This window comes from Pan troglodytes, chromosome X, assembly GCF_028858775.2.
Source record: "Pan troglodytes isolate AG18354 chromosome X, NHGRI_mPanTro3-v2.0_pri, whole genome shotgun sequence".
NCBI classification, from domain to species: domain Eukaryota; kingdom Metazoa; phylum Chordata; class Mammalia; order Primates; family Hominidae; genus Pan; species Pan troglodytes.
The window spans coordinates 136,070,477-136,093,318 of record NC_072421.2 but is presented as its reverse complement, the minus strand read 5'-3'; the positions used below and the strand labels follow the sequence as shown (position 1 = coordinate 136,093,318).

Sequence of the window (22,842 nt, the reverse complement as noted above, 5' to 3'; positions counted from 1 at the left end):
CTGAAGTGAGTCAGGAGCATCTTCATAAACCAAGGCAAGCATATTACACCCTAAATGATGGCTCAGTGGCCTCAAGGAAATAATGTGTCTTCCTAAGCACCTAATTTACTACCAGGCTGTGACTCAGGCTCAGGAAAAATTGAATCTATTATTATATATTCAGAATACAGTGAGCAACTGTGGCTAAATATTGAGAATACTTAAAAGAATGGAGAGTTAATATTGCTAAGAAAACAAATGTGTAGTCTGAAATTATTTTCACTGCTTATGTGTATGTCTGTCTTCCTGTCACTGCTGTTTACACACCCATCTCTTTGCTTTTTTGTTGGAGTTGTACACATAATTTGATGTGCTTGCACAGAGTTAAACATCCCTATTCTAATGGCTTCATACCTGCTAAATTTGTCTACTCCTATTTCCTTCAAATGCTAGAAAATTAGTGAAGTCCCTGGCAACTAAGTATAGTCTGCAGAGCTTACCCCAAAGCTATGAGATTTGAAACTCTGTTAGTGTTTACTCAGAGTCTTCATACTATCTTTTATTCTGGTCACTTGGCTTATGGTTCCCCTGTTCCTTCCTCCTCCCTATGGTTTTCAGCAAATATCCAGCTTCTGTAAACATTCCTTCAGTAGATCTGAATTGCATAGAGTATAACTTCAGTGACACCAAAGTGTGTTTCGTAGCATGTTGTTTCTGATGATTGAAGCAATCTTCCTGTGCAGAAAGGTGATTTAAAAATGGAGCCGCCTTATACAAAATTACAGCTAGATAAGAGGAATGAATTCTGGTGTTGTGCAGCAGTAAAGGGTGAATATGGTTAACTGTAATTTATTATATAGTTTCAAAAAGCTAGAAGAGAGGATTTTTGAATGGTCACAACACAAAGAAATGATGAATGTTTAAGGTGATGGATATGCTAATTATCCTGATATGATCATTACACCTTGTATACATGTATCGAAACATCACTCTATATCCCATTAATATGTACAGTTATTATGTGTAAACTAAAAAGAGAAAGAAAAAATTGAATCTTAATATCTTATATTGGCATAGAATGTAGTGTATTGTTTATAGTTCACTATGATTAATTGACTCATATTTGGCTAGTCATAACATGTACGACTTGTATGTTCTTGTAGGAACATGTACGACTTGTATGTTCTTGTAGGTACTGTCATGATGGCAACTTGGGTCATTCTGAAGTGTGATTCTGAAAGATCTGGTTTTAGGTTTCAACATAAGTTATTTTTAAATTTTAATCTGTTCTTTGCTCTAGGATAATCACATTTTTTTTTAGAGATTGGTAAGCAATTAGCTGCTGCCGCTTCTAATGATAATAGAATACTTAACTATAACATGAATTTACCAAATGAATCCTTTTGGAATGGAATAAATGCTCAAGCAGGTTATTCTAGTAGGAAGAGATTCATGCAAAGTAGAGTTATATCTTGTTTGGCCAGTGTAGACTATAGAACTCAGTTTTGGTCTGTTGTCTTCTTGCTGTAAGAATGCACTTTAGGATACTTCATGAGTTCAGGCTGAGACCTGGGAATTGCTCTTTGGACAACTGTCTAGAGAAGGCACATGCTATTCCAAAAGTGCTAAGCACCATGGTTGTCAGAATCTAGTTTAGGAAAACTAGTGCACGTGATAGGCACTTAAGAATCCTTTGTTGAATTGAATGAGTAAACTCTTCATTAAATGGCATATAGAAAAAATGGTCTTCATAAGTCAGCCAGAGGTGATACCACACATTCTGCTAAACAACAAACATTATATGAAGATGTTGTTCAGAGGAGTTCTGACTATCTAGGGAAATCATGCATTGTGAGTCTTTACACAAACCACTTTCTTTCTGGAACCAGAACTTATACCTGCTTTACCTAGAGAACAGAATAGAATAGCTAGGCTCATCTGAAAACGTTTTAGTTGATATAAACCAGCACACATAATTGAATGTCTTCTTTCCTGAACAACTGGCATTTGAGAGTCAGTCAAAGAACAAGTCTATGTCTCCTTTCCCCAGTAGTGAGCTTCAAAGCAGAGCAAATGGATCCATGACAGGGCCGAGGAGGGAAGAATCAGATGTGGAGTGCGTGCAACCCTACCCCCAGAGACATAACTTGGGCAGGAGAGGAAAAGAATGTATATCTGGTACACCCTGTCTCCCTTACAGTTATCACCTTTCCATCAACTGACTGTGTTTATTTTAGTTGGAAGTCAGCATTTAACCAGTTCTGCCTGAAGCTTAGTGAGGGAGTTTGATTCTGAGAACTGTGTTCTCACTGAAGGGCAATATTCTCTTTCTCTTGGGGAAGGAGTGTTGTTTGTATCCTCCTGATGTTGAGGGATATAGTAGCCATCATCATGTAATGACATACCAAATGTATTTTATCTGAGAGTTTAAAAATTAGAAGCAATCCAATTGCTGATGTGATTCATGAATAGATGATGCAACTTATAATGACTTGGTGATAACAATTTTTTGTATACCAATCACGTGCACTCAGAAGAACCTGTGCATGAAATCAATGTGAGCGCTAAGACTAAATGCAAATATATTGTGGACATTTAAAGTTTTAGCCCCCTTGATTATCTTTAAGGTAATATATACAACATATTTGCCAATATAGATTTTTCTTCACCAGCCATCTGGTAAAAATTAGTATGAGATAAATAATTTAGCTTCCTTCTGTTCAGATACAACTTCATTATCCTCTTCCTTGATGCTGTGAAAAGCCTTCAGAAATAATCAATGGTAAAGTGCATTTGCATTCCTGTCAAAGCTGAGCCTGGAGGTTTCTGACATGCTGACGTTTGATTCTTTTTCTCTGTGCGCTGTGAAAAGGAGAGGTGCCTATTATTATCAAGTGGCCCCAAAGAATTGCGTGCATAGTGGCAGCCTTGCACAAGTGCACTGCCTGCTAAATCACAGTGTGAGGAAGCATGACATGACACAACTGGGATGTTCGAGAACTGCAAGTCATTTTTCAGGATTTAAAAAAATAATACTGCAGAACATAAGAAAGAGATTTAGGAGGAATTAGTTACATACTCCTTGTGACCTAATGATTCTCTCTCTACCCACAGAGACTATCTTACCCTTGAAGCACAGTAATTGGTTTGTAGGAGATATTTTTCCATTCATAAGAAAAAAATATCTCCTACTTTTCATCCTGGACTTATTTCTCCAATCTGGCTTGAGTTGAGGAATCTTATGCTAGAGTTGTAGGAGAGCAGGTGCCAGATTGTGGAGGGCCTTGAACGCCCGGCCAGGGAGTTTAGATTTTATCCTGTAGGCAGCAGAGAGCCATTAAAAGATTTTGAGCAGGAGGAATGTAAAAAATAGGACTTGATTTGGATGCACGCTTAGTATAAAAGTGCAATGATAAGATATATTAAGGGAGTGTTACGGTTCTGTTCACAGCATGAATATAACTGTAGGATTCATCTCTACTAGCTGACTAGTTCAGTTTTTATAGCATGCAAATTTTCAGAGCCAGCTGTAAGAGGTTGATGGTAAAAGAACAAAGTACGAATTGATCATGTGAATGTAATTGTAAGGAGGGATTTTTAAATGATCAAGATCACTGGTAACACAGAATAGTAATCATTTTAAAGGGTGACTGTAGAATTATTTGTTATTTTGAGTTATCTGAAACCACTTCTATGCTATATAATTACCTTAAGTTTTAAGTGCTCCCTGCAGGGATAATTTATGCATTTTGCATTCTCATGCAAATACTTTAACAGTCTACATTGTTGAAAATAGAACTGAACATTATTTCAGATAGGTAATGGTTGTACAAAGCTTATGAAGTATTCATCATTTTTATATATTCTCATAGTTTATATTATATTACTGTGTTGTGTTTTCAGCTACAGTGATACTTAGGTAACAAATATTTGAAAATTTAAATTGCATGTTTTGATAAAGAACTGTAATTTGCCAATTTCAAAATTTAATGTCATCAAAATCCTTTTAAAATATTAATATAAAATGTTGCAGTATTTCAGGAAATACAAGGCAAGCCAAATTTAATTTAAGCTACCAGGGGCTCAGTTATGAATTGTAGCTAGATACGTGGCCAAACACTCCCGTAAAGCATTGCATTTTTAGGATTCAGGCTTCACCGCAGTGGTTTCTCCAGAGCCATAATGTAAGATGATAATCATAAACAGCATCACAGGCGATGGCAGTTTAGTCATAAATAGGAAACCGTTGTATTGTTCACTGCAACATAGCTACACATGTAAGCATTATATATCCCTTGTGAAAATGTGATTCACTTTATGATGGTGACATTCATATTTCAAAGTGTCTTGTTTTAATGAGCTTTCACAGGATTTCTTTGCACCAATCTTGAACTTCTCAAGAGTCCTGGATTTCCTTTTTTTTTTTTTTTTCCCCAGAGATGGATGTGCATTAAGCATAGGAAAATCTCCAGGAAGAAATATGTTTACTCCTCTGTTTGGCTCCTCTATAGACACTAACTTTACAGAAGAACTTTACTTACCTTGGGCAGCCTATCGGATTTCACCCTGAGCTCTGAGCACAGCTGGGAGTTTGGACAGTAAAGAGATGTCTTCTCCAGCAAAGGGGAGACAACTTACTTTCCAGCCTTCCCCGTTAAACATTCACGGGTGAGGGTGGTGGATATTTCTCAAAGTCCACAGGTTTATAGAATTGGGGAAAGCAAATGGCCCATTTTTTTAACTTTCTATGTTTTCACTCTCTGTTGTCTTTCTCCGCTTTGTATTTCTGTGTTTCGCTCTGTCTCTCTCATGTATGTATGCATGTGAGTGCACACATACACACACACGAATCTGACTAAATAATTTATATATCTCCTTATATGTGTTACCTGCATCTGTACCTGAAAAGGCAGAAGCCTAATTTCAGTAAAGGTGCTCTAGGGTCATTTCCTGAATACCTCTAGAGTAGAGTTCACTGGAAATAAAAAACCCAACATGTGCCCAAACTCAGTTGTGAATATTTTTGCAATAGAAGAGTGAACTTTCATGCCATGATCTAGGAGAATGTTAAGTGGACAGATTTATATAAGATAAATGGAATGCTGCTGCCCGTTGTAATGGAAAAAGAAGCGGCCTAGGGGATAGGCTGCCTGGCTTGGCTTCTGCTCTGTGTCAGACCTCTTCCTACCCTCTGGAACTCAGGATCAGTTGGAGCTCCTGGATCTTCAGTGTCTTGCAGCCCCAGAAATATCACATGCCAGTACCAGCTACCGTAAACAGATTCCAGCTTCCTCTAGAAGGAGCTGCTTCCCTGCACTGGATTAGTTCTCCAGCAGAAAGTGTTAATGCCAGGTTCCAGTGTATTAGCATCTCTTGTTTCATTTCTTTGACTCTAAAACAAGCTCTTTAGAGATTTTTTTAAAAGTCTACCAAAACCCATTATAATCATTACTTTTGTTACCATTACTTTTGTTAAACTGTCCCTTACCTGTCACTTGAATGCCATAACTATTCAAGCAGTTGTAGAAAAGTTTAAATGTAGGCACTGCTTAAACATAAAATACTGTTATATTTTTTCATTATTGTTATTAGTAATCTACATTATCAAAGTAGAACTAGTAAAACAGTGGTTTGGAACAAAAGAAGTGAGATAATAACATTGTAGTTTTGTAGCATAGTAATTAAAGTGAGATGTGTAAATGTCATCTGGCCTATTAATATGGAATTATTTCACAAATCCCTTTATTATCATGTGGTCTCACTGATACACATTATAGTAATTCTAGTATTAGATTCTTAGAATATTTTAAGCCCTAAATCAAAGGCTCATGCATTGTCATCCTTGAAAAGGAATCACTACTGTAAGCATTTCTCACACATACAATTAATGTGTAGCATTAGCCCCTCACAGAAATGGAAAGGTGCTTTTCTTCTCTGTTTTTATTGACCACCACCAGTTTTTATACCAATTTCAAGTTGCGGGGTGGGGAGAATACTACATTTTCTTATATATCACACAAATGGAAAGTTAAAGGAAGGGAAGAGATCTGGTAGTTGTTGAGCATTTCCACTTAAGCTAACTGCTTCCCCATGCCTTCTGTGATCTTCCGTATGAAGCACATGATGCTGTCCCCATCTTGCAGATGCAGGATCAGAAAACACATGAATTGCCTACAGTCAGAAAACTTGGAAGTGGAAGAGGCAACTTTGAGCTGAGCTCTTCAAAAGGGCCAGGGCACACAAATAGGAGGGAGGGCTGAGCCTTCAGCAAACGTTGAAGTTGCGCATTTAGAAGGGAGTTGACATTACAGCTGTTGTCTACCCAGTGACTACTCTGTGGGTGAAAAGGTGCACTTGCAATTGAGTTTATTTTAAAAATGACTTGTTAAGGGCACCATTGCTGTGATTTTCTCACCTGTGAGGTGGGAGGAACTCTCCTCTCAGGCCAGAGGGAAGTAATTACTGAGAGGTGCCTTCAAGAGTAAAGCAGATTGTTATATATTTCAAAGGGGGCTGTCACAGTGCCTGGGACACAGTAGGCTTTCATTAAATCCTAGATTAGAATTAATTCTTCTATTTGGGTCTCAAATGAATAAATTGGCTCCCTCCATTCAGATTCGTGACAAATGACTGCCACTAGCATCCTCTCATGTAGCTCCTTTCAAGGGGCTGATGAGTAGAAATGCATTCTTCATAAAAAAGATTCCTCTCTTTAGCACTTGTTATCCTCAGCAGTCATTTGCAGATGTAATGTGATGCAGCAGTTTAATAGTCCTCTGCAGCACCATTCTCATCCATTCAAATCCTTGGTTTATAGATGAGGCCTTTGCACCTTGCCCTGTGACACCAGCTTTTATGTTTTGCAGCAGAAAGAATGCTATAGTGACTTCCATTTGAGCAGTTGCTGTTGGCTAGCATTACTTTCCTACTTGTTCAAGAAAGTCTCCTTTCAAAGCTTTTGAAGAAGCAGACTCCTAATTACTGTGACACTTTTCTTCAGAGACAAACCCTACCAAATGTAACAGAGCTGCTATCCAATGTGTGTCAAAAGTGTGATTCTCAAAAATTCCTGGCCAGGTGCGGTGGCGCACACCTGTAATCCCAGCACTTTGCGAGGCCAAGGCAGGTGGATCACCTGAGGTCAGGAGTTCGGGACCAGCCTGGCCAACATGGTAAAACCCCGTCTCTACTAAAAAAATACAAAAATTAGCCAGGTGTGGTGGCCCTTGCCTGTAATCCCAGCTACTTGGAAGGCTGAGGCAGGAGAATCCCTTGAACCCGGGAGGTGGAGGTTGCAGGGAGCCAAGATCATGCCATTGTACTCCAGCCTGGGCAACAGAACGAGACTCCATCTCAAAAAAGAAAAGAAAAGAAAAAAAAAATCCTGAGGTACAAGAATATAATATGCACCCACCTTGGTATCATTTTATTTTTAATAGGCCTTGCCAGAGCTTTTCAATTCATCTAGGAGGAAAGGACCTTTGTCTTGTGCATGACAGTTGGTTGGATCTCTGTGAAAATTTTTCAGAGCTCCTAAGCTTTGAATTTTTAGTCAAGTGCTTGCAACAGCTATTTAAAAAGACACAACCTACTAAGCTTGTTCTCCTGATAACATGTACTTCAGAACTCATATTCTTGCAGCTGGATTTAGATCCCACTCTGAAGTCAGTACAGAGAAGAGGACTGCCACAAATTAGAAAGCTTCATAGTAGCAGAGACTATATATCCAATAGGCACAAATTAATTACAGAGAATGGCTAAAAGACTAGAAGGTTTATTTTTAGAAATCATATCTGATATTTGATTCACCTTTCAAAACACATAGATCAACACTGCCATTAAAAAAACCAATATACTGAATTAATACACATAATAAGCAGGTTAATAGGGGGTTTTTTAGGGGGTTATTCACCTTAGAGAAGTGTTCTTCACTTGAAATAAAAAATTCCACAGATTTCTGTTAAACAGTGAGATGCCCTAATAAGTTTTAAAATATACAACAGTTCACACAGTCTCTCTAGAACATATTTTATGTAAAATGAATTACACCCTCTGCCACCTAATTGGATTGCCTAAACAATCCGTATTCTTCTGCAGGGTTAAGGTCAGACTAACACAGTCTTGGGCCAGTCACACAGTCTTGAAGACATATGGCCTATCTCTCTTCTTTGTCACGAGTCTCAACAAGCTACTTCCATGTCAAAATGTATTTGCTGACCAGGCTTGCAGGAGAGTGAGGCATTTGGATCATGTAATTTTTGTATCACGACAAAAATAACCCATCTTAGCCTCTGGAAGGGATGTATTGTATTTGTTTGTTCTCATTCTTTAACTTCTAGCTTATTTCAGTGTGTTTTATAAAACATTGTTTTGGAAGAATGGAGAGCCTGGGTAATCCATTGTATGACACTGCTTTAGAGAAATATATGAAAATCCAGAACAATTCAGTATAGAGGACTAAATGAACTCCAGGGCTGAAGTATGGTCATATCTGAGTCCTAGCTCTGTTTTCAGCAGGCCATTGGTTGACAGGTTCCTGAATAGTTTTCTTATTTTTGTTTGTGAAGAACTAAGGAGAAAAAGCAACACTGTGTTGACATATTTTGTGGGGTCAACATAAGGTAAATTAAAATATCTATGAAATATCTAGGAATATAGAAAGTCTTGGTAAAGAATTCAGTGTAACCATATGAGGCAAAATAGTCCCAATGTGCATACTCTTAATTCCAATTTGCATTTCTTTAGAAATCATTGCTAATTAACCTGTGTATTTTTAAGTCATTTTGTGGCATGGTATTTCATGAAGCCCTTTTATTTAAGCACTGCATTTCTTTAGTGCTATGGCTTGGATTACTGCAGCCATTTCAGCCTATTGCAGACAGAAATGAAAAATGAAAGGAGGCAAAACAGTTCTCTGAGAACCAAGCTTGAAGGAGAGTGCTGAACACAAAGTGTAATTCATGTACAGTCCTAATTTTTGATAGAATTTATATTCTTCCATGTTAATAAAACACATATAGCCAGGCCTTTTTTTTGTAAATTGATTCCATAGTGAAAAAGAATCTTGAAAAGTGGATTTATTTATTTGGCCTTGATTTCTGGGCCCGTATTATCAGAAGCAATCCCACATTTCATGTTTATGGAGCTTTACAATATTCAGAGCTTCTTTCACCCTAGATCATCTCATTGCATCCTCATACAACAACCAGTAAGATCAGCAGAACTGGTAGATTTTTTTCACCATTTTACAAAAATCGGTCTAATAGAATTTAATTGAAACACTTAACTATTTGCAGACAAAAAGACCAGGAGTATGAGGTTCTTGCCTATGTCAGGATTATTAGGAATTTCTTTATTTTTGCTTAAGTATTGTTTTGCTTTTGTTATTCTCTATTCTTTTCCTCCTTTTCTCCCTCCCTCCCTCCCTGCTTCCCTCCCTCACTCTCTCCCCCTTTTCTCCATACCTCCCCTCCTTCCCCTTTCTCTCATCCTTTCCAGTTTTGAAATTGAATTTACCTCTAGGCCACTTTCCTCCTTTGATCGCCTACTTTTTCTGCTCTCACAGGCAAGTTTCTCACTTGCCTGTATCTACTTTAAAATAGTCCTCTATTCATTGGAAAATGTAGTGCCACATTTAACCCTTTTTTGGATTTACACAAGGGAGCTTCCAAAGTTTCTTCATATATTCTATTTTTATTTGTTTCACTAGGTATGTATTGATAATTTACTGTATGCCAGCCCTTATGTTAGGAGCTGCCCTCAAGTATCTAATAGTCCAGCGGATATTTGAGTGAGCAATCCATATTCTGTTTATCGTGAATTAATAATTTTGCTTAGCTACAGTGCACTGGGTGAGTATTGATTCCCTCTTCCTCAGTCTCTCCCTTCCCATGCTTTGATCTCAGTAATAATGAAATTCATTCACATCAAATATACCCTGGAAGAGAACATCAAAGCCCTAAATATAATAATTAGTCCTGGATTTTGAAATCACTGGTGGAGGGGAAGCCTGTATAGAGAATATAGGTAGTTACATTGTCACCCCTATGGGCATGATTTATGTTTTAAGATTCTATTGTTTCAAGTTTTTTAACAGAGTTGAAAATCTAATTTTAATCTGCATATTAATTTCATTAGGCTGGGGAATAATTGATGTACACAAGTCAAACCTGCTTAAATAACCTAACTTTTAATCTGGAAAATTAATTATCATCAGAACATGGCTCAGAATTAGAAGAGTGACCCTTGCTATTGGCAGTAATTATTCAATTAATTGGATGGTCAGGCTACTGAAAATGTGACTGGAAGAGAGGAGAAGAAGAGAGAGGTGGGAATGTAGAAGGAAAAGGTAGATTAGTTGAAATAGGTTTATAAAACCTACTGAAAAGAGGAAACTGTGTTTCTAGGTTCATTATGAAACATTCTTTAAATGCCTACTCACAATATCTATCAACTGTTTTTCTTTCTGTGTTCTATGGTTCTTGCTTTAAAAAATGTTACATGTGAATTAAACAAAATATATTGAGACACATTAATCTATACCAGGATGTGTGCACTTGGCAACACTGCCATCACAGGCTTTGTTCGCCAGGCTGAGGACTTAGTGTTCCCATTTTATGTATGGACAACTTCAGTACACTCTGTTGTTCTCTCTAGATCCAAGGGAATCAGTGCAGCCCATGTAAAAAAAATATGTTTTTGAGAGAAATGTGTTAAAGGGAAACATTTACAGTCTGCATGGCAATCCTCAAAGCCTCCCATCCTGCTGAGATACGGACACACATGAAACAGTGCCACCCTATCAGTTGCACTATAGCTGAAAATACAAGAGCAGGGTGAAAAAAAAGTATGAAAAACCTGTTATTAAGGCCTATGTTTGCCAAATTACTTATTTTCATCAGGAAGGCATTTAGTCTTGGTGTGTATCTTTTGGTATTGGAGATGTGTTTAAGACGCTGAAACAACATAAATGTTATACAGATATTTTAGCTCTCATCATTTTGGTATGGCTACTGAAGATATAGCTACACACCATCTGCTGACTGACATGGTCCTTACTTGGCTCAATTCAGGGAAGCCATCATCACAGCCCACTCCTCTATTAACCTGGCTCCAGCTCCGGGAGGCCAAAGAGATACTACACTCTGTCCATACTTTGCCCTCGGTGCCAGGGGCAAGCCAGGCCACTATTGCTTCTTCTGACTGTAACAGAGAATAACAATTTATATTGCTCCCAAGCCTTTGTTCGGGGGAAAAAATGTTTTCTGGCACACCCTTGGGTCTTGCGGTTATTTCCATATATTCAACATAACTGGTTGCATTAATGCATTCTTTACTTGCCTCTCTAAAGTCTGTGTGGAGGTCTTAATATGCCCTGAGAAGGGCAGCTGATCATTAACATCTGTGGCTGTAACAATTCCCCAATATGTTATACGGATGTGGTGTTTAGGGTTCAAATGTTTTATTCTTGTCAGTGATATTTCAACCTCCAAAGAATTATTTCCTCCTTAATAATGTGAGTGCATTGGTAAAAAGGAGTATTAGATTTTGCTCCTGGATCCACCTACTCTCTGAATGTAGATTCCTCATTCCTTATCCAAAATATTATCATTATACTATAATGATACTAACTGATATGAATTTTTTTTTTAATTGAGATGGAGTCTCGCTATGTCACCCAGGCTGGAGTGCAGTGGTGCAGTCTCGGCTCACTGCAGCCTCTGCCTCCCAGGTTCAAGTGATTCTCCTGCCTCAGCCTCCTGAGTAGCTGGGACTACAGGTGCCCACCACCATGCCCGGCTAAATTTTTTTTGTATTTTTAGTAGAGACAGGGTTTCACCGTGTTAGCCAGGATGCTCTTGATCTCCTGACCTCATGATCCACCTGCCTCAGCCTCCCAAAGTGCTGGGATTACAGGCATGAGCCACCATGAATTTCTTAAATAAAAGGTTCAGTATTCACTGAGAAGAAACAAACATTGAACTGCAAGAGAAATAGACATGATTATACAGAGGAAAGATATTAGAGACAGATTGATTATTTCATTAACTAAAAAGTTGTTATTTTTCTGAAAAAACATAGATATGCCAAACATATATTTCTTTTAAGAGAAATCAACACATAAAAGGTTAGAAAACTTAAAGCATCTTTTATTTTGTACTCATGTCAAGTAATTTCTCAGTGACTATGCAGGGAATGCATGACATCTTTTTAACTCATTCATGCATTAATGACAATAGCAGACATTTATCCAGTGCCTGTTAAATCCAGAACACAGTGATTGCTGCCTTTATTTAGTGCCTCTCATGTGTCAAGAGCGCTATGGTACCTTCTTCCAGGGCACTAGTGAGCATCTCCAGATCAGTCAAAGTAGGTTGGTTCCTTGGCATACATCTACTTAGTCTCCTCTGAACAGGGATTTCGTGGGTTGGGACAAATCCAATTTCTATTATTCATATGAATCACTGCAGAGACATAGGGGTGAAACTGTATCCTTTTGGTGGACCTGCCTGTGTTGGGTGACATGCTCACATTTTTCCACATTTGATAAAAATCAAGCCTCTTCTGCCTACTCAACACTGGATAAAATGACAGTGTCATACACAGAGAACAGAACACTCCTTTGGTTGCTTCAACATTCTTTTTTTGGCCTCATTTTTCTCCCTCTTTACTGAGTTTTTGAGTCCAAATTTAGTGGTGATGACTAAGAAATTGCCAGGATGTGACAGAGCATTCAGTTCATTGAGTCCTTCCTTGCCATTTTTCAATAGTTGTAACAATTGCCAAGATTTTCTCCTGATGTTATAGGTGCCATGTTATTCTTAACAGATACTAAATTACACTTGCAGAATCTGTCCATGCAGTGACAGCCTCATTTTACATACAGCTGATTTCATGATGTGGTATTAAGGAAAATCCCTGCAGACTTTTTACTAGTTGATAATTCTGAGTCCTAGAATTTCCAATATTTAAATCTGAATCTCTGAAATTCAAATTATATAAACAATAATCAAGCGGTCTGCCATGTGCTAACGTGTCATTTTTGTTGGGGGAAGGTAGATTGGGGAAAAAATAAGACAAGTTCCCTACCATCTGGAGCTAATCATACAGTTGTATGAGTCACAGGGCCATGCTAGAGATGTAGATAGAGTTTATGGGAGCACAGATAACAGGTGTAATCAGTTCTGATTGGGAGAGATTATATGTGATTCTGGAAACAGTCATATTTGAGCTAGGCCTTGGAGGATTAGAGGAAAGCCAGTAGGTAGAGAAACAAAGGAATGACATTCTAAGCAAAGGAAATGAATGGCATCAGTAAAGCGCAAAGGCACACATGGTTCTGTGGTGAATGACACTGGAAGATGACGCTGGAAGGCATGGTAGTGACTGAATTGTGGAGAACATTTAAATGTTACATCAAGTTGTTTGTTGTTTTTACTATAGGCAAGGTGAAATCATCAAAATTTCCCAAGGAAGGGAACTTTGCTTTAGGAAAGCAAACCTGCCAGCTGAAGAGAAGAAACCAGTTAGGATGTTATGACAGCAGTCCAGTGAAGAGGTAATAAGGCGCAAAGTAGAGCAGTGGCATTGGGAATGGAAGGTGAAGGTCATGGATCACGGACTAGAGGGCACAGGAATGAAATGAAAGGCCCTCTGAAGTGTTAAGTGAGCAACTGCCAGGATGGTGCATTCCAGTTACTAAGACAGGGAACACAGGAAAAGTAGAGGAAGTGTGGCCCTGTGCTTCAAATATTATTCTTCCCTGTTTTCTGTATTGAAAAGCTCGGCTAAAATGATACCCTCTCTGTGAATCCCTCCCTAGTCCCTCAGTCAGAATTAAGTCTGGCTTTTTCTGTTTTCATACAGCACCTCCTGTAAGCCTCCCTTTCTTTCCTTATGGTAGCACACATTGTATCTATGACATTTGTGTACATGCTTGATACCTACAAATATATGATAAGCTGTCTGAAGCCACATATTACTTACCTATGAATATTTAGCACCAACCACGTAATGGATCCTTAGAAAATGTGTATTAAATGAATGTATGAATGCTGCTATCACACAAGACATTAAATGCAGCCCATTTTTGGGACCTGACTTAGAATATGCAATGATCCCATCTCACCATTCTGGAGTCAGCCATACATTGTTTATGTGGCTAATTGGTATCATTTGCCTTGATCATATGCATTTTTCACCAGATATATTTTCAAATGGTTTGATTCTTTATGAAAGGAAAATCCATTCTCCAATGATGACTTTTTTCCGTACAGTGATTTAATTCCCAAAGAATTTCAGCAACGTTCTATGTACTTGTCCTCATCACTAAAGGAAATGTGGAGACTTCTAGTCAAATTTCTTGGTACTTTCTTGGCTTTCTCTATGTTGAGAAATCCTACAAAGAGGAGTTTTCACAGCCCATAAATAGAACATTTTGGTTCCTAACATGTGACAGTTGCCTTAGAAGTACATTGCTTCTTGAGTAGGTTGAATTTGTGTGAATCCTCTGAAGATCTATCGAGTGTGCCCCTAGGCTGAAATAACCCCAAAAGATACTTCAGTTCATGCATTCTGGGAGCCAGATTGGGAAGATGGGGGGAGATTAGGCAGATTACTGTGTGAAACACTGTTTGTAGAATCCCAGAAAAAAGGAAAGGAAATTGCTTGAGTGCTTAAATTTCAGAGAAAAGCTGCCTTGCCTGAGGAATATATCCCTCTTTGCTGAAGTGACTGAGAGGGCTTCAGATGTTGCTGCTCAGCTAGTGTGTATTGCTTAAAATGGTATCCAATATGAAAAATAAAGGAAGGTAGAACCATGGAGACATTGTTTTTAAAAGACTAGTGCCCCAGAAAGCTTGCAATATTTGTTTGTATACATGTTTTTGGTGATAGTACCAAGTGTTTTTCCTGATAACATCTCAGCAAATTAGCAAAAATCTGATAGTTTAATTGGTGCCTCTATGACATGTTTCTCAGTTAGCATTTTCCTAATAATCTTCCACTCCAAGTAGGCCCTTTGCTACTCTATGGATTACTTGTACATTCAAATCTACTATTCATTTCATTTAGCTTAGAAATTATCATTTTTAATGGCTGTTTATTGTACACATAGACACGTGTACACTCAAACACACAAAAGGTTTTTTGTTGTTGGTTTTTTTGTTTGTTTGTTTGTTTCCTTGAAATGGTCTATTGAGGGCAGGAGCCCTTCATTTGAAAAATCCAGTCTAAAGTAGAAATGGCCAAATGCATGACAGAAAACCATATTCCTGAGTTCAAAGTCCACTGGGCTGCTCTATCGTGTCTGCTAGTAAAATTGCTGTAAATTCCTTGCTTTTGTATTGATTTGCATGTAAATGTTACTGTAAGGCAAGGATGGGGTGAGGGGGGAATTTTTCTTTCTGTCTCAAGTCAAGGTCCAATGATCCAAAAAAAATCAATTTGGTTTACCTAAAAGTAAAAGGTAGGCTTTCTTTGTAGCATTCTTTTAGAAATATAGGCAGAAAGCATTGTAACACAGATTTCAGCCTGAGGCAATTGACAACCATAGTGTATAATAACTCAAGAATCCATGAAAATTAAGTACAAGGACCGAATGTTTATTTTCTCATATTGAACCCTGAAGGGAACAAAGCTCCATGTGTCAGTTTTATGCTTGTCTTTTCAATCCTTGGCTCTTGTAGTTGTCCAATATATTTCACTTATGTGGCTTGTTCTAATGTTCCCATTACCTATTACAAAGAGAGCTAATCATTGATCAATAGCACTTTCACTTATGACTTTTTCTAAAGCATCATGTGAAATGTTATATATAGTCTGATGGTTTCCAATGATGATAGTTTATACTATTAAAATAGAGCACCAGTCACACGAGCTTTTACAAAGTATGTCTTAATCTCCTAAAAGGCAATACCACATGATTCTACAGGAAATTCATAGCTATAAACACTGAACTTTTATTTATTTACTTTTGTTGCAGGAACTTTTCACACCTGAGTGCAAATTCAAAGAATCAGTGTTTGAAAATTATTATGTGACATATTCATCAATGATATACCGTCAGCAGCAGTCAGGCCGAGGGTGGTATCTGGGTCTGAACAAAGAAGGAGAGATCATGAAAGGCAACCATGTGAAGAAGAACAAGCCTGCAGCTCATTTTCTGCCTAAACCACTGAAAGGTACATTTGATATTGTGGGAACTATGGATTATGCTACTACATATACTTATTTATTTATTAAATTTCAATAGTTTTGGGGGTACAGGTGGTTTTTGGTTACATAGACAAGCTATTTAGTGGTGATTTCTGAAATTTTGGTGCACTCATCACCCAAGCAGTATACACTGTACCCAGTATGTAGTGTTTTATCCCTCACCCCACTCTCAACCTTCCCCCCAACCAAGTTCCCAAAGTCCATTATATCATGCTTATGCTTTATGTCTTCATAGCTTAGCTCCCACTTAAGTGAGAACATACAATATTTGGCTTTCCATTCCTGAGTTACCTCACTTCGAATAATGGCCTCCAGCTCCATCCAAGTTGCTGCAAAAGATATCATATCATTTCTTTTTATGGCTGAGTAGTATTCCATGGTGTATATATATACCACATTTTTTTATCCACTCGTTGATTGATGGGCACTTAAGTTGGTTCCATATTTTGGCAATTGTGAATTGTGCTGCTATAAACATACCTGTGCAGTTGTGTTTTTCATATGATGACTTATTTTCCTTTCAGTAGCTAGCCAGGAGTGAGATTGCTGGATCCAATGCTACTTTTAGTTCTTTAAGGATTCTCCATACTGTTTTCCATAGTGGTTGTACTGATTTACATTCTCGCCAGCAGTGTAAAAGTGTTCCCTTTCACCACATCCATGCCAACATCTGTTGTTTTTTGACATTTTAATTATAGCCATTCTTGCAGCAGTAAGGTGGTATCTCATTGTGGTTTTAATTTGCATTTCCCTGATGATTAGTGATGTTGAACATTTAGAAATAGTAATTTAAAGCAGTCCTTAATAATACTTTTGAAAATGAAACAGTTGTTCCACATTAACACATTTATTTAAAAAACTTACATTTTGTAACACTCAAAAACATTTGCTCTCCTGATTTTAATTTTTCCATAGTGCATGTACATATAGTGACACTTTACTTATGTGGAAGTAACTTACATGCTAACTCAGGACAGCCAAGATCCCCAAATTATGCTAAAATGTTGCCTGGGCAGAAACATAGGTGTTAAAAATGTGTATACACAGCCGGGCACTGTGGCTCACGCCTGTAATCCCAGCACTTTGGGAGGCCGAGGCGGGCGGATCACGAGGTCCGGAGAATGGCTTGAACCTGGGAGGCGGAGCTTACAGTGAGCTGAGATCGTGCCACTGGACTCCAGCCTGGGCGGCAGAGTGAGACTCCGTTTCAAAAAACAAAAGAAAAAAAAATGTGTGTACACTTAACACTTACCAGAAAGCTCCTTGGGTCCTCTCTAAGGGCCCAACATATTATTTCAGCAAATTTTGCTTATAGTTTTCCCATCATTATTAGCAGATTAATAGCAAATTAGAAAGGGTGAGGGACAAGAATAGGCTATGGAAGATAGGGATGTAAGAAATAGTGAGATATGGTAGAGAAGAGACAGAAAATGCGGGCAAAGCAGAGGAAGACTTCAAAGAGATTACTAGCCTGAGGTAAGAGTAGGGGTTTAGAGTAGAGGCAGACACTGTGCAATTTGAATAAGCACAGCACTGTGTTTTACAGCACATTTTTTGGAGCCAGACTACCTAGATTCAAGGCCCAACTTCACTTTTTGCTAACTGTGTGGTCTTGAACAGGTTATTTACCTGTGTATGCCTCAAGTTCATCTGTATAATATGGATAAGAGTACTTATAAGATTCTCATAGGGACTAAATGGGATAATGCATGCAAAGAACTTAGAGTAGTATCTAATGTTATGTGTTCCATAACTATAAGCTATTATGTTTATTTATAGCACAATAAATTTTACCATTTACTGTACCAAGAATTATCCAATACTTAGACTCTTGAAGTGTTTCATTTTAAAGTATGATAGAAATCAGTGTTTTAAAATATTTTAAATTTTAATATTTGCCTTGTACAGTATGCTATAGATCATATTTAAACTTCTAAGAGGTTTATTAAATGCATTTTTTATTAATCCTCTCTTACATAACCATATGTGATTAAAGTTAGGCATTAAAATTCTTTACACACTACTACACCAAGGCTAGATTTTTGCTTAATCTGAACCTGTCCACTCTCTACTGAGTCCTTGAAAGCAGTGTTTTTCATGTCTGGCTTAAGGCACAGAAGCCTAGTAACCAAAAGAAAAGTTGAGGACCAGTGTGGTATGCCCATTTTTTTAATGTATTTTTTTCTCTTTTTCCTTTTCTGAATTTAATTTATAATTGACATAAAAATTGTATATATTTATTATGAACAAGATATTTTGAAATATGTATACATTGTGGAATAGCTAAATCAAGCTAATTAACATATGCATTACCTCACATACTTATCATTTAGGTGTGTGGAATAGAACACCTACAAACTATTCTTAGAAATTTTCACAATTGGTATGCCCATTTGAAGGCCTTTTACACCATCTTTGTGTGCTTTTCAGTGGCCATGTACAAGGAGCCATCACTGCACGATCTCACGGAGTTCTCCCGATCTGGAAGCGGGACCCCAACCAAGAGCAGAAGTGTCTCTGGCGTGCTGAACGGAGGCAAATCCATGAGCCACAATGAATCAACGTAGCCAGTGAGGGCAAAAGAAGGGCTCTGTAACAGAACCTTACCTCCAGGTGCTGTTGAATTCTTCTAGCAGTCCTTCACCCAAAAGTTCAAATTTGTCAGTGACATTTACCAAACAAACAGGCAGAGTTCACTATTCTATCTGCCATTAGACCTTCTTATCATCCATACTAAAGCCCCATTATTTAGATTGAGCTTGTGCATAAGAATGCCAAGCATTTTAGTGAACTAAATCTGGGAGAAGGACTGCCAAATTTTCTCATGATCTCACCTATACTTTGGGGATGATAATCCAAAAGTATTTCGCAGCACTAATGCTGATCAAAATTTGCTCTCCCACCAAGAAAATGTAAAAGACCACAATTGTTCTTCAAAAACAAACAAAACAAAACAAAACAAAATTAACTGCTTAAATGTTTTGTCGGGGCAAACAAAATTATGTGAATTGTGTTGTTTTCTTGGCTTGATGTTTTCTATCTACGCTTGATTCACATGTACTCTTTTCTTTGGCATAGTGCAACTTTATGATTTCTGAAATTCAATGGTTCTATTGACTTTTTGCGTCACTTAATCCAAATCAACCAAATTCAGGGTTGAATCTGAATTGGCTTCTCAGGCTCAAGGTAACAGTGTTCTTGTGGTTTTACCAATTGTTTTTCTTTCTTTTTTTTTTTTTAGATTTGTGGTATTCTGGTCAAGTTATTGTGCTGTACTTTGTGCGTAGAAATTGAGTTGTATTGTCAACCCCAGTCAGTAAAGAGAACTTCAAAAAATTATCCTCAAGTGTAGATTTCTCTTAATTCCATTTGTGTATCATGTTAAACTATTGTTGTGGCTTCTTGTGTAAAGACAGGAACTGTGGAACTGTGATGTTGTCTTTTGTGTTGTTAAAATAAGAAATGTCTTATCTGTATATGTATGAGTCTTCCTGTCATTGTATTTGGCACATGAATATTGTGTACAAGGAATTGTTAAGACTGGTTTTCCCTCAACAACATATATTATACTTGCTACTGGAAAAGTGTTTAAGACTTAGCTAGGTTTCCATTTAGATCTTCATATCTGTTGCATGGAAGAAAGTTGGGTTCTTGGCATAGAGTTGCATGATATGTAAGATTTTGTGCATTCATAATTGTTAAAAATCTGTGTTCCAAAAGTGGACATAGCATGTACAGGCAGTTTTCTGTCCTGTGCACAAAAAGTTTTAAAAAGTTGTTTAATATTTGTTGTTGTATACCCAAATACGCACCGAATAAACTCTTTATATTCATTCAAAGAATAATCTTCCAACATGTATTTATTGAGCGTCCATTATGTGCCAGTAACTGAAGTAGCAACTGGAAGTAAACATTGTATAATGTAGATAAGGTCACTGTCCTCAGATAGTCTACAGTCTAGAGAGTCATATTAACATGAACACTTTAAAGTGTGTTTATTTTACTAGTTACTGTACTTGCACTTCAGATTGGTACAAAGGAATTCACATTCCCGTTCAGTAGTCAAATTATACAAATGAGGCCTTTGTGCTAGTATTTTCTCTGCCACTCACAGTGTCATTTCCCCTCTCTGTTGCTTATTTCTCTCCTCTCTAGAGAGAATACACAGGACTAAATAGTGTCCTTTCTACCTTTGAGAACTGAAGGAAAATGTAAATTTTTTAAAATGTTGATGACTTTTCTCTAGCTCCCCAAAGCTGCATTGTCTGGCAATGAACACTTTGAGAACAGTCAATACAGATGGTCTCTGACTTACAATAGTTCAACTTACGTTTTTTCGGGGGCTTTACAGTGGTACAGAAGCAATAGGCATTTAGTAGAACTCATACTTTACCATACAACCATTTTGCTTTTTATTTCCAGTACACTATTCAATAAATGACATGAGCTATTCAACACTTTTTATTACAAAATTTGCTTTGTAGTACATGATTTTGTCCAACTGTAAGCTAATATAAGCGTTCTAAGCACATTTAAAGTAGGCTAGGCTAAGCTATGATGTTTGCTAGGTTAGGTGTATTAAATGCATTTTCAACTTAAGATGGGTTTATTGGTATGTGACCCCATTGTAAGTGAAGGATCATCTGTATATGGAGGGAAGAATTGTGAAATACATAAAACGTAGTTGACTAGTGCTTTTCAGAGCATCTGCAAATAAAATTACTGGGGCCCCAAACAGCCTGCTTTTGCAAGGAGGGGAGACTCCTCATTTCTAAGATGTTTGGACCAGATTCAGCATGAGCTCCTATCCCTGCCCACCCCAGCCCAGTCTAAGTCACCTTGTAATTTCATGAGATAAGTCCTCCTCATCCTGCTTCACCCTGCCTGAGCTCTAAACACACCTACATGAGGTAAGCTCACCTGCCTATCTTGGATGCAGGATCCTTTGTACCATGTTTTAAAAATCAGGAGACGCTCACTCAACCACCTCTCCCTATTAACTCTTACTAATTTTCAATCAGTAGGGAAAAGTAGTGCATTGTCTCCCTCTTTCTCTCAGAACTTTAAAGTTTGGTCACTGACTACTTCAGTTGCTGGTCTTGCTTTTTCTGTTGTTCAGAAATAGTGTAGGTCTGCTGGTAGTAAGCAAATTAGCACTATGTGGGTCTCAGGGATGCCTGCGTTAATAGGATGGAGTCAAAATGCCCAGGAAGAATCCTTTACCCCCAGCATTCTTTTTGAGCTGCGTTAAAGTTGCTTTAAACAGACAGTGGTGTTAAAATAAATTAATAAGTAAATAAATAGTCCTCAAACCTTCCTACAAGTGATGATATCAATACTTTCACACATCTTCATTACACACACACATACACACACACCCTTTCCCACCCCATCCCCTCATGCACATCCTTTAGTAGCATTCCTCCTGGCAGAAAATACTAGTCCTGCCACATAACTGATGAAAGAAAAAAAGACTCTAGTCAAATAGTTGTGGGAAACACTTCAAATACTATTGGGTCTCAGATATTAGCTCACATCAGAATCACCTGGAAGGCTTGTAAGACTCAGATCACTGGACTTCACCTTCAGAGTTTCTGATTGAGTGAGTCTTGTGTGGGCCCAAAACTTGGCATTTCTAACAAGTTTCCAGGTGATGCTGAGGCTGTTGATCCTCGGGACTTTGAGAACCACTGGTATTAGTTCATTCTCACGCTGCTATAAAGATACTACCTGAGACTGGGTAATTTATAAAGGAAAGAGGTTTAATTGACTCACAGTTCTGCATGGCTGGGGAGGCCTCAGGAAACTTACCATCATGGCAGAAGATGAAGGGGAAGCAAGGACCTTTTTCACGTGGCAGCAGGAGAGAGAATGGGAAAGCGCCACTTATCAATCAGATTTAGTGAGAACTTCCTCACTATATGGGGAAACAGCATGGGGAAACCGCCCCGAGGATCCAATCACCTCCCACCAGGTCCCTCCCTCAACACATTGGGATTACAACTCTAAATGAGATTTAGGTGGGGACACAGAGCCAAACCATATCACACTGGCATACACTATTCCTTTCTTCAGGATTAGCGTGCATTAGCAAATTAATTTCTGAAAAGTCTTGTGTTAAAGAAATCTGTTTAACTTTTACAAATGCTGAGACAAACTTATTGGGCCACAAAGCCACATTTTCATGGAGCGTCTATTAACATTGCAGTAGAGTGGTAGTCCTCAAGCTTTTTATGTGTACCTGAATCACCTGTGGTGTTTTATCTGCTTCTTTTAAGCTTGGCCTGGGAATCTCCTGAATCTGATACCTACTGTTCTATGCCACAGCACTTAATGTCAGTGTTCTATGGCATAGCACTTAATGTCAGTTTTCCACCCCATCTGTGAACGTATATTCAATCATTATACTGTATTTAGCCTGAGAATGAATATGGAAAAGAAAACAACACTTTCTTCAGGCTTTTTGCAACTTTTTAAAAGCAAAACAGGCTCCAATTCCCCCTCCCAGGAGTTTTGTTTGTATCCAAAGAGAGGACATGCTCATTGCCATGGAATCCTTAAAGGACTGAGAGGGAAGTGATCTGTGGCACTCCTCCCCTCCCTAACCAGTACATTTGTTCCAGTTTTAAGCCAGTCAAGCTCACCGAA

General features: G+C 38.0%; 1 protein-coding gene across 4 annotated transcripts in view; it reads left to right on the top strand.

The window, feature by feature from the left end:
• Positions 1–20,039, top strand: part of FGF13 (fibroblast growth factor 13) — a 593,844-nt gene extending 573,805 nt beyond the window's left edge. For 3 of the 4 annotated variants that reach the window (XM_024352961.3, XM_009439703.3, XM_009439702.5), the window contains 2 exons: positions 15,962–16,160; positions 18,625–20,039. In XM_024352961.3, coding sequence (XP_024208729.1) covers positions 15,962–16,160; positions 18,625–18,761 — 336 coding nt within the window. In that variant the 3' untranslated portion in view covers positions 18,762–20,039. 4 annotated transcript variants of the gene reach the window in all.
• The last annotated feature ends 2,803 nt before the right edge of the window (positions 20,040–22,842 follow it).